Here is a 19,081-nt window from a genome sequence, read left to right as displayed (position 1 = left end):
CATAGCTGCTGTTTTGTCTGTGTGTGTTTCTCGCTTCTCTTCTTTGACTGGATGACAAATAAAAACAGGAAATGAATAGCTGTTAACCCCCCCCCCCAGTCCACCTGACCTTCTCCCTGGACTTTGTAGCTCGTTATTCGTCACTGATGGCGTCTATTGCTCCTGTCATAACATCAACGGCTGCTCGAGGTCTGTAATTAGAACACATGTTGATTTTTTGCACCTGCTGGTGAATCTGCCACTAGTGAAGAATAATGAGTGCTGAGACAGCAAAGAGACGCAGTTTGGAGATGTGAATAATGCAGTTAATCTGTTGTGTACTTTATTTAAAGCACTGCCATGTATTTACTGAAGTGATGCTCTGATGGAACAGAGATTTAAAGTGTTAACTGTCATTTCTTACAGTTATTACACAGAAAGTTGACATTAACTATTTAAATAAACTTGTGATGAATTCAAATGAAATGATTTGATATTCGTCATCACATCTTTCCTAATCGTCACATGTTGGGGGTTAATTATACAAAGAGAAAACCCTCTCTCTGTGGGTACGGACAGAAACAGCCTCCAACATGCTGCTCATGCCACAGAGTCTGTGCAGCAACTTTTCCTCCTTCTGCTGCTTCACATCAAACATTGTGTCTACAAAACAAGACAACAGGCAAAACAAGATGCACAAGTTGTTCTTCTGCTGTTACTCTGAAAAAAGCTGCTGCTCAGAGGACGTAGAACGATGCAGTATGAAACAACCACAGCACTGCTAAATTCACCAGGGTTGAACCTTAAGGGAACTTCTATACAGGTGAAAGTCCTGTAAAACCTCCATCCTCATAACAAAAGCATATCTAGTTATCCCTAGTTACTTAAATTACATGATGCATGCTGGCGTCAACAGGCTTCAACATTTAGCTGTAATTAAGACATTAACTATCAGACACCTAATGACAAAGATAAGAATCCAAACCACTGTTCATTTGCCTGATTTAAGAGAATTTATAGAATTACCAGTAAACAGGTGCATGAAGCCAGATCAGCACAGTGAAACACAACCAAACACACGCCAACCAGCAGTCTGTCAACCAGTGTGAATTATGCAAAGTACTCAGTAATAAAACACGATTCAATTGCAGTGGAGGCATTTTTGCTCACATTAGCTGTAGCTATACAATATTACAATTTTAAAAAGGCTTGCAGCAGCAGAATGCTGCGGTTTCACAGCCCTAATAACAGGCAACAGGAAGCCGGTTCCAAATACAGATAGGGCTGGTTGAGTTATTGGCAGCTTATGTAATTCGAAAATCAATGTACAGGGTTACAGCTGGTAGGCAGTGCCAAGCAGAGCAGGGAAACAAATCTGAAGAAGCCGAGCGTGGTGAGCAGGTAAAGGGTTGGACACACAGGACAGGACTGATTGTAGTTCTGACTTCAACATCACGTCTGGTAAGATAAAGCTCAAATATGTTAAGTCTGGCCTAGTTAATGCTGAGTGATGGGAGACAACAACAGTGTAGAAGATAGTGAAATTAACACGAGGGTCCAGTTTACTTTCAGGCACAGACTGAACAGACTGAACAGACTCAGATTTTTAGGTTTAGGCATGTGAGTGCACTTACAGTCTCTCCCCTTATGGTAAAAATAAGCTGTCTACTTTACATTCCACTAAGTTGCAGAAAGATCCATGTGGACCACTACCTCCAATGGATTGTGTTCTCATAGTAAAAGTACCTGATGCTAACGAAGTAGCCCGCTGACACCTTTGGTTCTCTGTGGTCACATCGGATCATTTGCCTAGAACATCACTGTGGCCCTTTAAGACTATTTTAGATGAAGCACAAATCACTACAACAGGTGGATGTAGAGCAATATGTCTAGAGTTGGTGTGAGAAGTTTAATCCTGGACACTGGAGGAGGAAGAGTGTGTGTTTGTGTGTGTGTGTGTGTGTGTGTACACGATACACAATATGTGTGCAGGCGCAGTTCAATCCTGCACTTGATTAAATTCTTTTTGTTGAGTTGTAGTTCACACACACACACACACACACACACACACCAGCAGTCAGTGTGATGGATAGATGCTCGACTGGCTTACACAACAATAGCTGTGGCGGATAAAAGGATCTAAACTGGACCGTGGGCCCACGTGTCTTGGATCTGACTATTTACTGAAATCCTGCATCAATGGTAAAATGAAATAACAATAACCGTGAGCGGTGGGAAGCAGCGCTGAGGAGCTCTGTTGTGTCAGGCATCAAAAGGAGCTTGTATCATAAAGCTTCTAAAAATAGAAACGGTGATGGAGAGGCTGCCGGTCAGGAGATGAGACTGCACGAGAGGACTCGGATCAGCGTTTTTAAAGAAACACCAGAAGGAGTCAGTGATTAAAAAGAGTAAACACACACAAAGTGTCACGGAGAACAGGAACGTATGCACCTCTGATGTCTGTAGAAAATATGACAAATGTAAAAACCCAGCAGGACAATTGTGATGATGAGTAATGTCAGATGCTGTTAAACAGAGCTGTCTGCACACACTACAACTAAATGTAAAGAGGGGAGGAGGTGTCCCCACATACTTGTTGTCTCTCTTCCCCATACAGTCACCACGGAGTGTATTTATACACACACACACACACGAGTACAAATGACACCTACTGTAAATGCTAACAGCTTGTTAGTGATGTAAGGACGTGCAGCATGAGGAATATCAGAAAGATGTTTAGATGTAAATATGTTGAATGTTGAAGACTGAACACATCATGTGAGCTTATTAAATAAAATGGACATAAAGGAAAATAATTAGATGAAATGTGGAGTGTAGCCGTCATTATCCAACTCACTTATTAACTGGTTGATGTAGTTATAGTTGTACCAGATGGGTTAATCTGGTACAACTATAATAATCTCATACTCACCATACGATTCCACTGAAGGCTGATAAATGATAACACTGAATTACTGCTCCACTAGTTACTAGAAGCCTGAACGACATCTTTATTTTTCCAGACTAGTAGTAAAAAGATCATTTGAATCAAGTAAATTAAATCATCAGATATGAGATGCTGCTATCAGCAAATGTTTTTCTATTTCCTCAGGACCTATTGACAAACCTCTCAATGAGCTAATTGCTTTGGCACCGGCAGCGTGTTGTAACACTCACATATGAACACACAGTCTCACACAGGCAGATATTCACTCCTATAGACACGTAGAAAACAGTTTGCTTGACAGCTCACATTCATCCAGACAAACCGAGGCAGCGATTCAGCAGTTTACTCTATAATGTATTTATAGAAATGAAACTGTGAATAGCGTTTGAAAGGTTACGGTTTGTACACCGATCATAAAGTGAAGTCAACATTAACACCAGCTGCTGCTGACAGTCAGCTGTGTTCTACCTGTGGCTGATTTGTCCTTAGAATATGGGATGTTTCACTTTCACATAATGTTGACAACATTCCTGAGAATATCAAACATTTATTAAGTAAGTGATGAAAATCCAACTTCAGAAACACGTGACCCAGAGAACGAGCTGCAGTTTAACATCAGCTGGATTTTCATATTGTTGTCATCAACTCTGCTGCAATATATTCATAATTATCACAGAAGTAAAGGAGTGAAAACAGACAATAACCATCAGTACACGTGTTTCCTAACGCTCTGCTCACTGGGTCATGACCCATTTCAGTTTGAAGCATGTTGAAGCATCTGAAGAGCGCTCCCCCCTCTTTGTGTTGCTATGATGGTGCTACAGAAGATCAGCACTCAGAAGGCTTAGCGTCAGTTCAGGAGTCAAAACTAAATGAGAAGCCGTCAGCTGGTTCAGACAGTTAGATTTGTTAGATTGGCTCTGTGCCGCTCCGAGGCAGAGAGACGTGAGGAATGTAAAACAGCGAGTGATCAAATGATTCCATTTAACTTGGAGGTCAATGCTGGTTTGTCTTTATGAGATCATAATGACTTCTGCTTGCTTTCAAATCCACAAGTGACCTTACAAAAATCTCATCACACCTACACCAATGCGGCCCCCAGCTAGGCTTTGACCCTGAAGCGGCCTCCTGACTGAAGGAAGTCTGCATTTTTCTGCCACTCAACATTTTAAATTCGAGTGTGTAAGAAGCATCACGGCCTCACAGTGTGGCTGCAGCTTGTTTCTTCATATCTGACATTAGCAAAAGTCACGACATCAAATTTAGACGAGAACCTAGTAGCTAATTACAGAGAATTATGTTTGAGAAGAGTGTATTTGTTCTCAGAGCTCGTGGATGTTCTGTTACTGTAGCTAAGATTTGGCCTGTGGCTCGTGTTCAGCCTTCTTTTACCATACGCCTGTTAGCCCCTGGCTGTATTCTCCATTTCTATTTTTAGCAGAGAGAAGTCAGGGCTAATGTTGCTGCCAAAATTGGCTTTAACCTATTTTGCATTGTACTACTGTGAAGTGAGAGCCACGGACTACAGGTCCCTCAGGCCTCGGATTAATATAGAACATCCCAGAATGACTTTAGCTGAGGGCTGAGCGTAACAGATACAAATATAGAAACACACATTTCTATTTTGATATTTCAGCGAGGAACGGTCAACGCTGCTGCACGTGTTCATCATCTGTCTGATGATCTGTCTGATCTGTCTGATGATGAACAGACAAAATTTGTGATTCTGAAAACATCCAAAATGCCATAAATGAAAAAGAGACACTGGTGGAAGAAGAAGAATTAGAGTTGACTGTAGCCTGACAGCACACAGATGGCCTCAGAGAGTGTGTGTGTGTGTGTGTGTGTATGAGAATAGACTTCGTATAGCGTGATGAGCAGAACTGTTTTTTTTTGGTACATGATGCAGATGCTGTTTTTTTTTTTTTTTTAGGAGCACACATCTGCAGCACGGACGACCTAAAGACCTCTCATTCTCACGCCGTTGTATTAATCCCAGATGTGAACAAGACAGTGATGAACCCCACTAAAGTCTTTGCACTACACCGTGAGATGCTGTGTCATGTTTTAGTTAAAGCCAAAAACAGCACAGAGAGGAGGGTTTAAGAGCGGAGCCTCCTCCATGCTGCCTGTCAACTGCTACTGACTTTCCAAAATGTCAACAATATAAATCTAAGAAATTCATGAACCAACAACATCTGCAGCAGCTCTGTCCTGCAGCAGATCCTGACTTCTGACCTTTAAGAAGTGCGTCTGCTGCTCCACTGACTTTTTCTAACACTGGGTGGAAAAAAGTGAAACTCACTGCAGAAGAAAAGTGGAGTAAACTATGAACACAGATCAATACCGGCAGTATTTCAGTGTACGAGACCTCCATTAGAGCAGAGACCAAACTCTAATAAATGTAAACTGCCTGGATCTGAGCGCGAGGGGAGAGACGTTTCACAGGAGGGGGGTGAAAGCAGAAACAAATTCCTCTCAGCAATCAATTAATTATCATGTTAACTTTTTCCCGCTGTGAGAGAACAGAAGATGGAGCTTTTGTGAAGGTCTGCCCTGAGCAAGCTGCTGGTCAACAGCCTGTTTCAAAGAGCTTCTGACAACTGTGCTGGCTGCTCGTTGATTACATCAGCAGCAGCAGCAGCAGCAGCAGCAGCAGCAGCAGCAGCAGTACTCGGATGTTTAAAGTTAAAGTAGTACCACCAAAAAGAAAGAATACTCCTTCATATTACTTATTTAACTGTGTCACTTTAGAGCTATTGCACCCTATTTATATAAAAGATGATGTACACAAGTTGGAGTGTTTCATCTTATTACAAAGGGCTGTGTTGTATCATATCATTCATGATCACAGTGAATCCCACTCCATGTGTTTCCATACACGTCATTACATGACCATGTCTACAACACAACACAACTCACACAACAAGTGGTGAAAGGCTGAGAACTGCTGACACATTACAACTGATTCAAGTGAATTATAAAACCCCACAAATATTCTGTTTAGCTAGTGACTTATTTTAGTTAAGTATATATCACCTACCACTACCTCGGTTTAACCATACTAAAGCTGCCGATGCAGATACTGCAAAAAGTGAGGATGGAAATCCTGAGTATTTGCAAAATCTGCCAAAAAATTCCTGAAAAATGTTCTTACACAGCCATATTTTATGATGTCATGGCCTGTTTTCACTGGAAAATCTGCAAAGTCATCAACTTGGATAAATGTCTTGGAGTAAAAAGTACAACGGACACAAGGATTACTTGCTTTTAAAATGTGCTCTTAATAATAGATGTGTATTAGCATGTTTCTGTGTGTTGTAGACACACACACACACACACACACACACACTTCATGCCTACCCGCCTTTATTGTTGGGCACATGAATAATCCAACAGAGGGCTGGTAAAAGCCTCCCAGTCTGCAGGCTTTAGCCCTGAAGTCTGTCCCTTCCAGCTCACAAGCTGTCCTGAAAGACCCAGTGTAGCATGTGAAGCGTGCCAGCAGACGCCTTTAACCGCTTCCCTTCACCAAGAAACACGCTTAGGAGCCCTGTGTACTTGTTTATTTAGGTTTCTAAAACTCAGCAGAACAAGGATGAAACGCAGCACACAAACTGCAGCCAGCTCCTCCTGGTGTGGATTCAGATCAGTTTGTCTGCAGTTGCTCCCTGCTGGCGTCGGAGGTTGTCATTTGGCAGCATCAGGAAATCACAGTTAGTTTGAAAAACAAGTTTTATCTGGGTGACAATGAGACTGGAGCACATTGGCCACCAAAGAACTGAACACAACATACAGGATTATAATGTTAGATTAACGAGCCATTGACAGAACCTACTGTATCTAACAAATACATAAATGATTAAATACGGTGAGGAACATGAGTAAAGTCCTTTTATTAAAGTAAGAGTCACATAACAGCAGTGGATATATCGAGGTAATACAGGGTTTTTGCAGGATTCAACATTTCTCATCTTCTGTCCAGACTCCTGCACATGTTCTTTATTCATGAATGCTGCACACAGTAGATGGAGCTATAATATCTATGCTGCTGTTGTATTTGTTGCTATTTAAAGTGGTCTATTAAACTAAAGTCTCATTACTCTGCTGCACCAGAATCAAAGACAAATTCCTGCACATTAACTGAACTTGGCCAGGAAAGTCCAGCAAATGTGTTATGATGAGCAGTCATTAGCACAGAAAGAGGGAAATTTCTACTGACAATGAGAAAACTGCAGAGTGGGGGACTCGAGGATAACAAGCTCTGGTGACGCCCTGAAGCAACAATGGAGATACGGCACATCTGCACTTTTTTCTAAAGGTAATATATCTTGTTTAGACAGGTGAGGAGATATTCAACAGCCTTGGGGGAGCAGTAAAAAGAGGAGCCACATTTACACAGTACTTACTTAATAAGAGCTCTGGTGATTGGAGGTTCGGTGGAGTAAGACTATGAAACTAACTGTGCTGCATCACGCTCCGGCTCACGCTGTGCCGTTGCGTCTCCTCATTCAGTCTATTTACTTCACTCCACTAAATCTGTGAATGTGATGCTTATAAAGGTGAGAAGGTGAGTTCTTCCTCTTGACATTTCATCCTGGTGCTTCACTGAAGTTTAAAAAGTGCTAATACATGTTATAATGCATCTTAATGCAACAGCCCCCCTGGCCTTGTTTGAGCTCCTTTGTCTTTGAGACCCCCATCTCACCCTGTTCTGATTGGCCAGCTTGTGGAAGTCTTCCTGTGGGTCTAACCCCAACCCTGGGTCGTGAAATCCTGCTGTAATACAGGATCAGGTTGTTAAAACAGTCTGCTGCTGACCTGTAACTGTGTCTATTATTGTTTCATGGTTCAGTCTCGACACCTGTCACCCCACAGCTGTTCAGTGATTAGTGATCATGATTTTCTGTTAGTGTGAATTTTAAACGACAGTGATGACACTTCTGTTTCTGCCGTTTTTCCTATAACCTGAGTAGAGTAGAGAGCCATAAATAGCAACGAATATTATCTGGTTTTGATACTCAGCCTTTTTGCATCCTAATGTACCTTTGAGAGTAAAACTGCAGACTTGGCTGTAAATCACTCAGCAGTATCGAGCTGCTGGCTGAATGTCTAGACTGGACTGGTGTGACTGATATAAACAATTACCAATTACATTTATGGAGGCAACTGAAAAGAACAAGACTGTCTACACTAGTTACACATGTAAACAAACCCTGGTATGAATACAAATTATTTTAAGTGCAACAGTATGAGCTGTGGAAGAAGGTTGGGATGGACAGTCTAGGCTTAATGAGCCCTGAACATCGCTGTGAAAAGACACTTGCTTACTAAAATGCTCCATCTCAAATACAAACTATTATTTTTCTGAGGAGTGGAAAATATGGGGAAGGTCAGAAAGGGTGGAGGGTTAGGGTTAGAACTAATGAGAGAGATGCTGAGGAGTAGGTGGAGAGAGAAGTGAAAGTGCTGAGGGAGGCAGATTGGTAACTAATGGGTAGTTACCAATCTATATCTACTCTTCAATACTGAATGAGTGACAGGGTGAGTTCTGGTCTGAGTCCCACAGTCTGAGCTCCTGCTATCAGTTGTTTATATTCATCATGATGCTGCTGCTCCAACAGCTGTCATGCATCCCAGCAACAAAAGAGCAACGTGAGGAGAAGAGAAAGAGCTCTACCCATTTCTGTTGTGCGCTCACACGAGGACACCCCCAGGTCAGATTCCTGCACCACACAGCAAAAACGTGTCTATCTTAACAATTACCTCCGCATCGACCGAAGACGTGCGATCACGTCACTTGTTCAGCTTCTTTAAGAATCGAGCAGGTGGTGCTGCCAGCTCATGATGAAGGGAGACTGAAACAAGAGCTATTATCTCATCGTAATAGTAGTTTTACTTTTTAAACTCATTTTAAAGCTTCACTTAGCAGATTTTTGTGTGAACTGCTGTTGTGTAATCAGCATAAATGACACACAGGGGACGCCCTGAGCATCCTGTCCTCTCTAACTCAGACGCATTCTTTTCCAAAATAAACCTTTTAACATATAAAACAAAAATGTTCATGTCAGCATCATCGATTTTTACAGTTAAAATTTTAATTTCTAATAATTTACTGTAATAATTAGGATAGATATTCAAATAAAAGTGGTATTATAGGGGCCCAATAGTTTCCTTGGCAAAACCTCTGTGACTTAGTGGGAAAGCAACTAACAGCAAGTTAACTTTAAGTTGAACTATCAGCACATTTTGAAAATTTCCATTTTTATTTACAATTTTTAGTTTACTAGTTCCATACTTTCTCCATAATTAGCAACGAATGAATAATGTCTTATAAATAAACACCAAGTTTTCAATTTCTAACAGTTATTCCTTGATTTAATTTAAATCAAGGTGTCCGATTAACAGACTGATGCAGCAGCATTCAGTCTGCAACCATAAATCTGGAATCTGGAGAGCTTGTGCAAACAGAACAGGACTGGATCGATACACAGTCGCACACTTGTTTTACACATGGTCAGATATCTGCCTGCATTAAGATAATTTTCTCTAAACGAGTGCGATCGATAAAGTATGTATGTGTTTTACTTCTGTTGATATCTACTGTTATTGAAGAGATGGAGCCAGGTTAAATCAATGTCTGTTCTGATCCAGCATAACACACTTTTAAACTGATACGGACCTGCGTCCATGCAAATACACAAACATTCACACATGGAAAAAGTGAAATAAGGAATATGTGCAGACTGTGGTAAATAAAACATGCACATGGTTGTCAATAAATGATGATGTATAAATGACCTTAAAAACAAACACATGCACAGAGTATGGAAACTGCTGCTGAGAGTAAAGAGACCGCCTGCTAGGACCCCAGTAAGAGCCAAAAAGGGCACAGGACATAATGAGGCTACCGGCATCGTATGTATAATTTATTATGTTCAAAGGATGCAAAGAAAAACACCTATTGAGCTGAGAGGATATGAAGTATGGAAAAACTACTTAAGACATCAACAAACTTGTTATGTGAGAAGAGCAGAAGACAAACAGGTCAAACAGTCTGCCTCTGAATGTGTGTGATTAGGGTTTGTGCGCTCAGGCTTTTACTTTATACTCCACTGTTCTCATAAAAGGATGAGGACAAAAATCCTAGAAAAATGAGAAAGGTACCTTCCCGGTGCAGGTTTCAAACCCTAAATCCCTGATTTTCCTCACAGATTTCCCAGTTTAATAGGGCTCTTCATTTTGTGCAAACACACATATGAAATTCTCCTTGTAGAATAATGAGTCACTGTCAGAAAATAAAAAAGTCAAGGGTACAAGCCTGTGCACATAAAGACTACAGGAGAGAAGTTAACTATGACTCTGCAGGTGCGTTTTGGTATCAAACATCCAACATCCAGCCGAAGTTAAAGAAGAAAAACAATGAAAGAACATTCAACCGTAAATCACAGTGTTTCTGATGTTGGGTCAGTTTTGGATTAATTCAGTAACTACAGCACAACAGTGTCAAACCTTCAACAAGTCTTACTCGCTTCTATCATCATCACTGGCACTAGCTGGACCATCAGCTGTTGTAATTATACAACTGGTCCAACTATGTTCTAGCACAAACCATTTCCGAAGATGCACGGACGCAGCAACACATTCTGGTGCAACCAAAGCTGAAGACAGGTTAACGGCATACTGGCTAAATTAAAACCGGATGATCTATTAAATAACTACCTGACAACTCTATGGCAAAACAGAAAACACGTGCCTACTTATCTTCTAACACAGGTCGGAACAAGTTAGTCATCAGTGATTAGTTCAGCTAAAACTACAATCCCTCTAAACAACAGGCTAAATCAGACTAACACAGGAGTGGTGTGAGGATATTGTCAGACCTGTGTCCATACAGAGTTTAAAAAGCTGCTTGAACTCACCCGCTTGCGCAGGTTGCAGGTGAGGATGAGGTTGCGGGAGAAGGAGTTCGCAAATGCCGTGTAAAACTCCAAAACCTTGAGCAGGGCTTCTCTCTTGATGACATGGAGGTCGCAGTATGTTAGCGCTCTGACGTTAGCACAGGCGTGTGCCAGGGTGGTTTCCTTCCAAAAGACGTCACCAAACACGTCGCCTTTACCTGACAAGAGCAAACAAGATGAGGAAGATAAGAATCGGATGTAGCAGAGGAAAATATTACTTTTGATCCAAGATGATAAAGGTGACAGTCCAGGTAAGATGGGTACTGGACCGCACCAGAACAACCAGTGACCAGTCCACATCAGCTGTGATGCTTTAGATTGACCCAACACTCACGTAGCTTTAGGTTTTATTTCATGTAGTTAGGATTTCTTGGTCTCATGATAATAAGTTGCATAACTTTGGGTTCTGAACCATTTAAAAAACAAAACACCACATCTGGAGTCATTCATTTTACCAAATCAGAAAGATAATTAGAAGTTTAATCCAAATGAAAACTTATTTGCAGCCCTACGTTTATTTCTCCCTGTGACAGAAAAATGGAGACATTTACCAGAAAACTAACATGGTTTTGAACATTATGCACTTCAAACACTTTGCTCCATGGTGCAGCAATCTCTAAACTCAAAAATACACCTCCACCCGAGCACTGCAGTACATTACTGTGTGACAAGAAAACCTCCCTTTACGAGGCTGTTTGCCATGTGAAGTAGGTGTGATTGCTGCTTTGACTTTTTTTCAAGTGACAAAAGTTACGTGATGTAGCCTGGTGCAGATTTTAACACCTGGGGTGTGTTCTGATGTAGAATCATGAAGACGTAACACATGTTGGAGCTCTGCAGTAGAATAGGAAGCATAATGTGTATGATGTGTCGATCTGGAGATGTGCCAATGTGCCACAATATAAGATAAGATAAGATAAGATAAGATAAGATATTCTTTATTGATCCCACATTGGGGAAATTCAATTGCTACAGCAGGTCAGTGCAAAAAGAACAACAGTAATGTGCAAAAAGAATGAAAGGGTGTGCAAAAATACAAAAGTAATAAACATTTAACGAGAATCTACAACTATATACACTATATTATTATATATAATAATATATACTATTATATAGTATTATATATAATTATATAATGTATATACTATATAATATAAGACAAGGTAGTAAGGATAAAGCAACAGGGCTATGCTAATAAACACAGGATTACTAACAGAAAAGTCTAGTCAGCTATGGACTAAAAAGGGGACATTAAGATCTTCTGTTGTGCAGCAACTGATCATCCCAAAAGAGGAGAAAAGGTAAAAGGAGGCAGTTAATTAGAGGTTTGGCTGTTTTTTGGAGAGCTGTCAGTCAGAGTGAACACTGCTGAACATGCTGAACCATTTCTGCTGAACTTTGATCATAAAATCCAATCGACATTTAAAATTGTGTTGCAGTCAGATTTTTTTTTCTTCTTTATCTGTTCAACCACGGAGGGTTTTGTTGCTCATGGTAACAACTAACTGCACAGCTCTGTTAATTCCAAATAAACCAGGAATGTAAGGCACCAGTTGTTACTGTAAATAAAACCAATGATAAAAGGACGCGAAGGAGCAAAGACACAGACACTCAATCTTTGTAGGTGCTGGGTAACAATTACCTTCTGGACCAGCAATGGTTAAATGTGATAAGCTCCTACACAGGGCAGGGTGTGCTGAGGTGTGGGAGCATCTGAGAGTCTAATAATATCTTGTAGCTGTATATATTTATATTTTCAGCACATGATTCCCCAACTGACAGCAGGTCATGATGGAACAAGTCCTGCTTCTGAACGGGCTGAACCAACATTCCCACTTTGTACACAGTGCACACTTAGCCATGAGAAATGTAGCACTGCACACTGGATGCTTATGGGCACTTCGCCCACTAATCCATAAGAAAAGCCCCCACTGTCCTCTTGTGTACATGATCAATTACCCTTTTCACATCTGTGCTTGTTGAAATATTGTCATGCCCATGTAGGACTGGCATCAAGACAGCAGTGACCTAGTAGTGGTTTAAATATAACTACAATTTTACATAATAGAAAAAACTAAACAAAACAACAAAACTCTTGAGTTTCAAGCACTGACCCTCTCAAATTGAACTGCTTTGCTTCTTTGGTGTCAAAACAGCTGCTGCCACACGGACACTTGACTGATCAACTGCCAGCATAAATCCGTCATGCTAATCACCCATGAATCCATGTTCACACTTGTGAACATCTCCTGGGCAACGTCAAGGTTGTTTTGATAATAACAAGACGATGCAGAAGAAGAATCGTAAGTGACTGTGTCATCAAAATCTGACGTCAGAGCAGATATCACGGGGTCGATAGACTTCACACAGGTTTTACCAGCAATTTTCAATCAACAGCACAAAATGAGGTATAAAATAAAAAAATATGAATTTAACAAGTAGCAGAAGGAAAATATGAATCCACAGTATATCACCTTTTCCCCTCAAGAGAACCCAGTTGCATTCTGGCTGAAATAGGCTCAAAAAAGTGAAATCTAAGCTAATCAGGACTCAAATGGTACATGTGTCAAACCTGCCACAACCATCAGCTCAGCATTTATCTGACAGCTGATGTGACGAGAAGGGCTCCACACTGTCCACCAACTGTCACAACATCCTGACTAATGCATGTACAACGCTTTCGACATACTGTCGCAAAATGAGCGTATACGTGTCACTGCGAGCGTAAGAGTGAGTGGATCTCATCCCGACAATCACTCCTCTGCGCCCCCGAGGGCCCCTTTCTCTCTGAACATCCAAGAGCAGCTCAGGCAGCAGGACTCGCCTGGAATGAGCTCCCTGGAGACTGGCAGCTCCTCGCCACTTAGGTGTTTGGATGTGAATGTGGTCACGGGCTGGAAGGTGGCGGTGGCAGCGACAGTGTGCACTAAATATCATACTTACAGCAGGTTTAAAAATCCCACCGAGGGTTGTTATGAAAAGGTGAACAGAGATGGATACACTGGAGCTGAGCCCCCTTCTGAAAGACTTAATGCTACTGATCACTGAGCCATGACCAAAACCATTGCTCATGTTATTCTGCCTGTCTGATAACAAATTCATGTTCTACACTTCATATGTGGGACAGAAACAGTACTAGCATAATACCGTATGTATGCAGGTGCAGTACGAATGTTTACTCCAGTTTGGTCTCACACTAGTTTGATTACGTTCTTTGCTTTAATCTAGGCGAATGAAAAAGTGTTTGCGATGCCAAGATCACAAATCACATCATTTGTGAGGTTCAGACTCGAGGGTTTATCATAGTGAAGGTAATGTGATGGTCTGCTGTTGTACACACAGGATGAAAGTGACCAGGTTTTCCAAGGCCAAACCCAGTAGACGATCCCTGATCTAAAACAGCTCAATGACCCAAAGTGCAGCTATAAATTAAGATTTAAACAAGCAGTCAACTGATATTCTGTGTATAATGAAGCGGCCTCAACCCTACTGAGCTGTCATGGGGGGAACCTGACCATAAGAGGAGCCCACCAAGCCAATACAATTTGTGGGAGGTGCTTCAGATTTCGTTGATATCAATTTACATTTATTTTTTATATATAAAAAACCTTTGCTTCAGGTTTTTTTGTCCATTCGAGGATTAACTTAGTTACAACATCCTAACAAATGTGTTCATGGCACTCTATGCTGCTGCAGTCCGTGTCCACCATCAGCAGAAAATTAAATTGCCTGTGGGTGGGTGTATATCCTCGCATCGCTTTATCTTGCAATGCAGCTCGCCAGACATCGGACCAGTAAGAGGCATTTCAGCCCGTGACTTACAGCCAGTGTGCTGATGCTGCTGTAACCTCTGTCAGGCCATTATCCTGCAAAACTGAGTGAGTGGAGACAGTTATACAGTTGCTGTGACACCAACATCCACTAACTGCAGCATTAATGGCTCTTACTGTACTAGAAGTAGTACTACTATTAGGATCTGAAGCACCCTTTCTACTAATCGTGGTACTCATACTCCCAGATGTTTGATGGGTGTTATTCCTGCAATAGATAAATGATTATACTGCGCAGTAAGTTTAAAATGTCTCAGTTTGTCTAGATTCAGACATGAATTTATTAATGATTAATGAGTTTCACTCAATATGTTCACTGAAGGAAAAAAGTAATATTAGATAAAATGAATGAAGTTCATTGTATTTTCAACAAGAGAAACGTCGTCTACCTGAACGTCCCAACATGATCAACACATTAATCACAAACACTTACACTAACGAGACCATTCATTAGGATAATTGATGTATTAATCACCAAATGCTGCTGTGTCTGGGCCTCGTGCCTGTATTTACTGTATATAAACTTTAGATCATCTAACGCGTGGTTATTCATAAAAGCGTTCTTCTGAATGTAGTGGAGTAGTAGCAGTAGTACTAGGTCCTAGATACAGCTAGGTCCTGTATCTAGGACCTAGCCCACATCATTCAAACATTAAGTAAAGCTGCAGTAGGCTTGATTTCTTTTTACTAGACATCTGCAAGATGTGTCGTAGTGTGAAGAGCTGCTGTTCTTGATGTCACACAGAGATTTTGCTTCTTAAAGGTTCTTAAAGAGAAACTCTCCCTGATTTTAGCTTCTTATTTACTGTAATTTGATTACAACTAAGACCTGGAGGGAGAGTAGCAGACTGTAGAAAAGCAGAGAGGAGCAGGGAGACGGAGACCTGGGTGGGGCAGAGTTGACAGATTTCCAGTACGAGCTGAAGTTGCATATAGTAGCTTAATGGTAATTTGCAAGGAGAGTGAACAATGCACAGGAAGATTGTTGTTTTTTAAAAGCTGCTGTGTTCAGAAACACTGGGTGTTGTACTGTAAGAATTTGTAAATTAGTGACAGTCGTAATTGACCTATTTTTATTTCTCTTTGTTCATCGCTGAGTTTGTTCACAGCAATCGGTTTGTGCCCAGTTCAATCTGGGCCTGTCAATTCGGTTGCCTTTCACCATTGTCCCTGTAACCCTACCTATTCTTGATGGATTCCTTTTCTAATCTATTCCACATCAAAACATCCCTGTGCTGATTCTTATTACTGGATCTTGTAGCGCAGGGAGGCTCATGTGGTTGGAGGCTCATCTCCTCCTGCTCACTGCTGACATATTGCTCACTGGACCAGAACATATTGCTGTGTGAATAGAAGGCCAGGCTAAAATCCCCTCTCATAACCAAGCATAAATAATGGATTAAGAAATTAATCAGCTCATCATTTTGGTAAGACAGAAAAATGGAGGGTGGGTAGTTTCTCAGAGCTCAAGCAGAGGAGAAACCATTAATAAATAATGCAAGCTAGAGGGTTGTCTGTCTGTTTATCCAGCAGTTCTTTCACTGCTTTATTTAAGTTTTGATGGAAGCAGGTGACAGTGTGTAGGTAAAAAAGATGAAAACACCTGGTCCCCATCGATTTAACATGGACCAAACTGTGAGATGGACCCACATCAGCATCCTCTGGTGATTTCATCATTGCATGTTTGACAATTAACTTCAGATCATTTGAATGAATAAACTGAGCTCAGGTAAATTTAAGTTAAGTTAGTAGGTTTAGAGTTATCTCTTAAAGACTCTTGGTAAAATGTTGGTTTACAGACCTTATTGTGCACATTTACAAACAGCACAAAGCAGATTCAAATCTGTCATTTCTCACTTGTCTTAAATGTTTGTTTGCTTCAACTTTTTGATGAAGTTAACAGATTTTTCTTCTGTCAGTGCAACAGATGTCTGTCACTAATCCTAAAACCAGTAAGCTTATTGGACTTCGATCTGGTTGCTGCTGGTCCGATGTGGTTGGGAAAGCTGCACTAATGGTTTCCAGACTGTTTCCAAGCCACTGGAAATCTTTATCTATTGGCTTCTACAGAACATAACAGACTCAGATCTGCTCCCTGTTAGATTTTAAAACTGCCTTTTGCAGTTTTTGGTGAATGAAGCTGGTTGAGTGGTTGTCTTTGCTCATCTACACTATTTGTGATGTCACATATTTATGAGAGTGTGTGTTTGTGTATTTAGCCATTTTATTAGCCAGTGAGAGAAAACACCTTTTAGAGCTTGTACACACACACACACACACACAAAAACTCACAATGGCATTTGTATATGTACCTTTGTGGCTGAAAGTGTGTGTATGTGTGTGTGTGTGTGTGTGTGTGTGTGTGTGTGTGTGTGTGTCTCCACTTGATGCTGTTGGACACTAATGAGAGCAGAGTGTGTTACAGCCTCAGGGAGCAGCCTTACTGCTCAGCCTGGGGAAATCAGTGGCTTTAAAACCAAAACCCTCACTTCCATTTCCTTTCTTTTCCCTCCACCCTTCTTTGCCTCATTTACTCCTATATTCTCTTCATGATCTCTCCATCATCGTCCACTCCTTCCTTCTAACATTTCCCCTCCCTCTGTTTCACTGTTCATTCTCCCTGCGTGTCTCTATCAGCTTGTTTCCTTGTTGAACTCTTTTCCTTGTCCTCTCTTCCAATCCTGTAACTTCATCTTTTCACTGCAAGTCACATTTGTGTCCCTTTGTTTCTTCTGCTAAGCCGTCAGCTTCACTGACCTTTTCTTCTGCCTTCATTCAGCCTTCTCCTTTTACATATCATTCCCTTTCTTTTGTCTCCCCCATGTCCTCCTCTAACTCATCATCTGCAGCACAGATTCCATGTTCCCAATCTTCTCCTGCATTAGCCAAATATGAAATGAGAAAAAAGCTCATTTAAACAGATGAGAAACTAAAACATAATGAAACTCTTCTCCATATCCTCTCGTCTTCCTCACCTACTGTGCTCATATATTCCGTAGTCTCACTTTAGAGACTTTAGTCTCAGATTAATTCTTTGCTGCATTTCTGTTCGTGTCCACTTCATTCTTCGTCCACGAATCAATTTAAACTTTGTGTCTTTCTACCGCCTGTCAATAAGTGATGCATTTACAATTCTGGTTAGTGTGGATTCAACAAATCACCAAACAAACCGAGTGTACTCCAGGTGATGCCCAGAGTTACAGCCATGTTGCAACCAAGTGCAAAAGGGTTTACATTCTATCATTTTCAGGTGAGCGTCAATCATTTCCTCCATCCTGCTGCAGTAGCTCTACAAACCAAACTACATTTAAAACAATGACTTTTAAATTGAAACCACTGTGACATGATAAATGATGACATTTTCTTTTGTTGTAGCCATCATCTCCTCTTTTTCTTTTCCTGTTTCCCAACATGAGCTCTGGTGCTGGCACAGCTTCTTTTCCTTTTCACCACAAGGGAAGAAGGAAGTTGGCTGAGAAGAGGCTGGCTGTCACGAGGATGAGGAAAAAATGTGATTTTCAGAACGATGCCTCCTTCACATGCTGTGAACACACACACACACACACACACACACACACACACACACACACACACACACACACACACACACACAGACACACAGACACACACACACACACACACACACACCACAACCACTTATCTCGCCTCACTTACAGGACCTCTGTCCTTCAACCTTTACTTTTGATTCCAGCTCCTCTCTCTCCTTCCAGCACCGCGTCCTTCTCCCTCCATCTACACTGACCTCCTCTTCATTCCTCCATCCTCCTCTCCCTCTTCAGGCTGTGATCAGACACAGCTTTGTTCTCATGCTCAGACAAACTGCAGCTGTAGGCGTCGCTGCTGAGGACTCGAACGTGGAAGAACTGTTCAGCTCATGAATCTTCACTCTACTTGTGTCTGTTTAAATGCAGCTGAATATAAAAGGTGTAATAAGCAAAACATGATTTCTAGAAATGATCTTCTTTCAATGGCCATAAATTCATCTTAGAAATGTTCAGTTTGTCTGAAATCTACTTCTGTTGATCCAAATAAGGACACTAGGGCTTTTTCACAACATCACTCAGTTGTCATCTGCAAACAGAAGGGATGCTGCTGCTGCTCATGAACATAACCAACCTGTTGCTGGACTCAGGGTTTATGATGGGTCAAATTCTTCACCTCGTCACTAGGCTCACTGGTGACCATGACAACCTGAGAAACTACTTTACTGTTATTTGCTGCATGAGTCTCGTTTTCACCAGCAGAGAACAGACAAACATCAGCTTCATAGTGCAATAATTCATTCTGTGACAATATAAGTTTCAGATGGTGTTTATCAAAACTTATGCCATATTGTAAAGACT

The 19,081-nt window shown here is 41.1% G+C and overlaps 1 protein-coding gene across 1 annotated transcript in view; it reads right to left on the bottom strand.

Annotated features, from left to right (window-relative positions):
• kcnh5b (potassium voltage-gated channel, subfamily H (eag-related), member 5b) overlaps positions 1 to 19,081 on the bottom strand; it is a 105,300-nt gene that overhangs the window by 9,578 nt on the left and 76,641 nt on the right. Inside the window, exon 12 of the mRNA XM_026338880.1 lies at positions 10,849 to 11,045. Coding sequence (XP_026194665.1) covers positions 10,849 to 11,045 — 197 coding nt within the window. The remainder of the gene's footprint in view (positions 1 to 10,848; positions 11,046 to 19,081) is intronic.

This window comes from Anabas testudineus, chromosome 22, assembly GCF_900324465.2.
Source record: "Anabas testudineus chromosome 22, fAnaTes1.2, whole genome shotgun sequence".
Classification (NCBI taxonomy): domain Eukaryota; kingdom Metazoa; phylum Chordata; class Actinopteri; order Anabantiformes; family Anabantidae; genus Anabas; species Anabas testudineus.
Note: the sequence above shows the minus strand (reverse complement) of the source record. Positions and strands in the feature narration are given on the sequence as shown.